Source organism: Mauremys reevesii, linkage group 2, assembly GCF_016161935.1.
Source record: "Mauremys reevesii isolate NIE-2019 linkage group 2, ASM1616193v1, whole genome shotgun sequence".
NCBI lineage: Eukaryota > Metazoa > Chordata > Testudines > Geoemydidae > Mauremys > Mauremys reevesii.
In genome coordinates, this window is record NC_052624.1 from 220,033,434 (window position 1) to 220,038,775 (window position 5,342).

The 5,342-nt window shown below is 54.5% G+C and overlaps 1 protein-coding gene across 1 annotated transcript; it reads left to right on the top strand.

Moving 5' to 3' along the window:
* Positions 1–2,438: 2,438 nt before the first annotated feature.
* Positions 2,439–4,841, top strand: LOC120396635 (transcription factor SOX-17-like). Its single transcript, XM_039521660.1, is given in 3 exon segments — positions 2,439–2,961; positions 3,576–4,115; positions 4,118–4,841. Coding segments are annotated over 3 exon segments (1,197 nt in total). The 5' UTR covers positions 2,439–2,663; the 3' UTR covers positions 4,477–4,841.
* Positions 4,842–5,342: the final 501 nt, after the last annotated feature.

Consider the following 5,342-nt stretch of genomic DNA (forward strand, 5'->3'; position numbering starts at 1 on the left):
TCCATGGGACTATACCAGGGGTTCTCAGACTTTTGTACTGGTGACCCCTTTCACACAGCAAACCTCTGAGTGCGACCCCCCCCTTATACACTAAAACCACTTTTTAATATATTTAACACCATTATAAATGCTGGCGGTAAAGCGGGGTTTGGGGTGGAGAGTGACAGCCCGCAACCCGCCATGTAATAACCTTGCGACCCCCTGAGGGGTCCTGACCCCCAGTTTCAGAACCCCTGGGCTATACAGCCAGCCTCCCAAGTATTCTGCAGTTCCTGCACTGCAGAACTGTGAAGCAGATTCTGTTTACAATTTTAAACAAAACAATGTTTCTAATCCTTAGGGTTGTGAAGATAAAGTTTGTAACTGAGGCAGACATATATTGCTAGCTAGGGATGCAGAAACTCAGCCTACCCCAGATGAAAGTCATCTCTACACCCATTCTTAGGACAGACGGAAAATGGGGAGACAAGAGGATCACCCCCACCCCATTAGGAAAATCTTCATCTACCTTTAGATGGCAAAAACAGCACACCAGCTCCCCCACAGCATGGCAAAACTTCCAGCTCCCCCAAGTCATTTCTAAGATGCAATTATGTTTTGCCCCTACAAAATCTGCCGCCTTTGAAAATTTAGTGGCAAGGTAAAATACGCGGGATTGAATATCAGCATCAATAGCATAATCGGAGTGCTTGTACCATTCATTTCTATATTCCATGTAATATAACCGTCCTGTGAAATCATTGCAAAACCAGGAGACAGAAAATGTAGGGACAATGTTGGGCTGCGAAATAACAATATTTTTTCTTGCTCTTGTCAAGCCGTTGAATTTTTCTGTACATAAAAAAATCCATTGCTGATTACAGTGCCCCAAGATATAAGAAGGGGGCAAATGCCTGATTTGAGTCATTTAGAGTAATGTTAATCTAAATAATATAGATGATTTGTGGAGAGATAAATAGCTGTTCAAATCTACTCTGCAGTTCAAGGATATATATATCCTATTAGAATAGGTTTGGTCTGCATTGGTTTCTGTAACATCTGCTAAACAAGCCGACAATGACACCTTTCAATTACTGCTGGCCGTGATCCTTCTTGACCAGTGTGTATTCCATTCCCAAACCCTTTCCCCTCCAGCAAACGGTTCGATGGAATGGTTTCTCTTTGTGGAGCCTGTCGTTAAACTACTCACGTGCTAATGGTTTGGGTCCTTTGTGGTAGGTTAAGGACTAAATTAATGGGTTAAATTACTTTATTTGATAAGAAATACACAAAATTGCTTGCATGTTACCATTTGAAACACAGGCATGGGAAGAAATCTAAAGAAGCCAAAGTAATTAGTACATTTGCTTCTAGAGAAGAAGATGACGACCAAAAACAAACACACACAAAAAACCCAACAACAAAACAAAACAAAACAAAAAACCAAACCCCCACAAACAAAGGAATGCACAATCCCCTTGGTCATCATGGGTACTTGGCACCTGAACTCTAAGGTTCTGGGCACTGCAGCCAGTCATAACACTGCATATGTTTAACATTATCCAGTGATTTCCTCTTTCACCCTTGCCAGCTATTTGGTGGAGAGGAGTTGACAAAGAGTTGCATACTTTATCAGGGGGGGAAAGTGTTGCGCTTACTTGCCAGATGGACTTAATTAACCTAAAGCATGATTCATTCATTCATTCATTCAATATTAATTTATTTGCCGAGAGCTGTCCAGACTTCCTTATCTAAATAAGAATCTTTCACAATCTAATGTTTAAGGACACTTGATGTTTTCGGGGAACATTGATATATTTAATTATAACACATTTAAAAAAACAAATCTTTCATAAAGAAACAATTAAAAGGCAATTTTTAGAAAATGCGATATCACTTATTACAGAAATCGGTGTAATTTAACGTCACTTACACACATTTCGATATAAAACACAACCAGGGACACGTTTCACGTTAAATAAACTGAGTGTTGCTTAGTTTTTAATACCAGTACACCAAACATGAAGCAGGTGATTTGTCAAGCTAAGACATAGACGAGAGTCCATGTATGAGATGATCTCCAGGGCCAATACAAACAATCCATATAAAAGATCTCTCGTTATGCATTCCATTATACATCCACCTTCCGTGTCTCCGTAGTTAAGGTTACAGCTAAGTATCGGTTTATAATTTGCTCACATGGACGATTGCTTGACCGAATAATTCCCCCCACCCTGAATCCTGGAAAAATCCGTCCCCGCCGGGCGCTGTCTGTCTTGTAACCTGCACAGGTAAAGAGTCGCTGGAAGGGGCGGGGCTGGGACTCTTCCATTCCCCGCTCGGAGCATCGAGTCCCCGGTCACCTTCCCAGCCCAGACCCCGCCCCCGCCCCGCCATTGGCCGCGGCTCTGGGTAAATAGGGCCGCGCTCTGACAGCTGCCAGCAGTGAGCCTGTGACCCCCCCCCTCACTGGAGACCCTGCTTCAATCAGCGGCGTCCCCGCGCCCAGCCCCGCGCGCCCAGCCTGCCCGGGGAGCTGTCCCTGCTGCCCCAGCCGAGCCAGGGGAGAGGGGGCTGCTCGGAGCGGACGGTCCCTTTCCTGCCAGCTGTTGCCCGGGGAGGGGTCGGAGGCGGGTCCGGGTCAGGCCGGCTCCTCCCGGTGGCTCCGGCCCGGCTGCCCCGAGATGAGCAGCCCCGATGCGGGCTACGCCAGCAGCGACGACCAGACGCAGGCAAGGTGCTCGCTCCCCATCATGATGCCGGCCCTGGGCCCCTGCCAGTGGGCAGAGACCCTGAGCCCCCTCGCAGACGCCAAGGTGAAGAGTGAGGCGGCCCCGGCGGGGGCTGCGAGCAGCCGGGCCAAAAGCGAGTCCCGCATCCGCCGGCCCATGAACGCCTTCATGGTGTGGGCCAAGGACGAGCGCAAGCGGCTGGCGCAGCAGAACCCGGACCTGCACAACGCGGAGCTCAGCAAGATGCTGGGTGAGTGTCCGCTAGTGAGCCGGGCCCTGAGCCGGGCCGGGGGGGGGGGGGGCTTCTCCGCCCACCTGCCCCAGCCCGGCCCGGAGCTGGGGAGTGGGGGAGGGTCCCCGCCCTCTGCGAGCGGCGCGCAGAGAAAGTTACCGAGTGCTGCTGGTACCTGCCCCGCGGGCGAGGACTGGAGCCGGGGCTGGTGCGCTGGGGGCAGAGGGTATGGGAGGAGTGGCCAGTGCCTCTCTCCCGGGGACTGGGTTAGCGTGGGGAGCGCGAGGCGGGGGGTGGGGGAAATGGAGGCGGCCGGGGGCTGTGGGTGGGGCGCCCGGAGTGAGTAGGGGGCTGGAGGCGGCCGGGCGCCAGAGGGGAGGGGTGGAGGCGGCTGGGGGCTGGGTGGGGGCGCACTGGGGATGGAGGCGGCCGGGGCTGGGTGGGGCGCACTGGGGATGGAGGCGGCCGGGCGCGGGGGGGGGGCCGGTGGGGGCGGGTGCAGGCGGCCGGGGGCTGGGTGGGGGCGCACTGGGGGGATGGAGGCGGCCGGGCGCGGGCGGCCAGGTGCTGGGTGGGGGCGCACGGGAGGCGCACGGAAGAGCCGCAGGGTTACGCGGTTTGTCGCCCCGCAGGGAAGGCCTGGAAGGCGCTGTCGCTGGCGGAGAAGCGGCCGTTCGTGGAGGAGGCGGAGCGGCTGCGGGTGCAGCACATGCAGGACCATCCCAACTACAAGTACCGGCCGCGCCGGCGGAAGCAGGTGAAGCGCCTGAAGCGCGTGGAAAGCGGCTTCCTGGCGCACGGGCTGGCGGAGGCGCCGGGCGCCGGGCTGGCCAGCGAGGGCAGCAGGATGTGCGTGGAGAGCCTGGCGCTGCCCTACCCGGAGCAGGGCTACCCCGCCGTGCAGAGCGCGCTGCCCCCGGCGCTGGGCCACTACCGGGACTGCCAGCCCCTGGCTGCCGCCTTCGACGGCTACAACCTGCCGACCCCGGACCCGTCCCCGCTGGACGCGGCGGAGAGCGAGGCGGCCTTTTTCACGCCGCCCCTGCAGGACGAGTGTCAGCTGGCGCCCTACGGCTACCCCGCGGCCGAGTACCCCGCGCACGGGGCCGAGAGCCAGGCCAGCGCCGCGCTCCGCAGGCACCTGCCCCGCGCCGAGCCGCTGGGGCAGCTCAGCTCCTGCAGAGCCTGCTGGGCTGCCAGGGCCCCCTGCACGCCTACTACGGGCAGCTGTGCCCGCCCGCCGGCCCGGCCCGCGCCCCCCAGCTCCCGCCGCAGCCCTGCCAGCCCTCGCCGCCGCCCGAGGCGCAGCAGTGCAGGGAGCCGCTGGAGCACCTGTCGCAGGACGAGCTGCTGGGCGACGTGGATCGCACCGAGTTCGAGCAGTACCTGCACTTCGCCTGCAAGCCCGAGCTAGGGCTCCACTTCCCGGGCCACGACGCCGGCCTGGCCGCGCCAGACGCCCACGGGCCCCTCTCCTCGGTGGTTTCGGATGCGAGTACTGCTGTGTATTACTGCACTTACCCAGACGCCTAATAGACACGGTCACTCCCAGCGCTCTCGCGGTGCGAAGTAGCTGTGAGTCTGTGGCGGACTCCCCGGTGATGGGAAGCCTTGTACGGAAGGGTGTGTGCTTTGCTCCTATTTATGTAATTTATTGGAATCTTCACTGGAGCTATGGGACAGTCAACCTCGGTCGAAAAGTACTTATCTGTTTGAGATAAAACATGGTTGTTATAAAATACAGGTATGGGTCTTCTATGGCTGGCTGACCTGCAGCTGGTTCATCTGTTTTATATGTCAATGTCTGTCTGTTTTGTAAGAGTAATGATAAAAGTGGTGCCCCTCTTGCCCACAATGTTTTTACCAGTTAAACTTTTTAGAAATGCCTCCTTTAAAAGATTGACTTATTTTGTACTTTTTAGAAAATAAATCACTGAGATTTCTTATGCATTTGTTTTTCTGTACTAGTAGCATTCCTTTTTAGACCATGGCATTGCCAATCCTGCTCTAAGCAGAGAAATCATGGAGTGGGGAAAAATGTAATTACTTGGCCTGTGAGCCATTTCCTGCCATCATTAATTTGGGCAAAGGATCTCTGGAATGAAACAAGGCTTTTACTTGGCAACTTTGGACTCTTTTAGTGCTGAAATAACCAGACCTACTGTACCCTTGTTTGGGACACACTACTGACTTCTGTGAACAGTACTTCTTACCAGTCTAGAAGAGCAAACTAATATCCTTTGGTCTAATGTTTTTTCTTTGTTGTTCTTGGGTCCTCTTCAGACATAGTATAATACCTAATTCATGCTGATCCTTCAGATGGGTTTAGATTATTCTATTTTTATGGCAGTTGCTCAGGGCCTCAGAAGCCATTGTGCTGAAGGAAGAGTAACAAACAA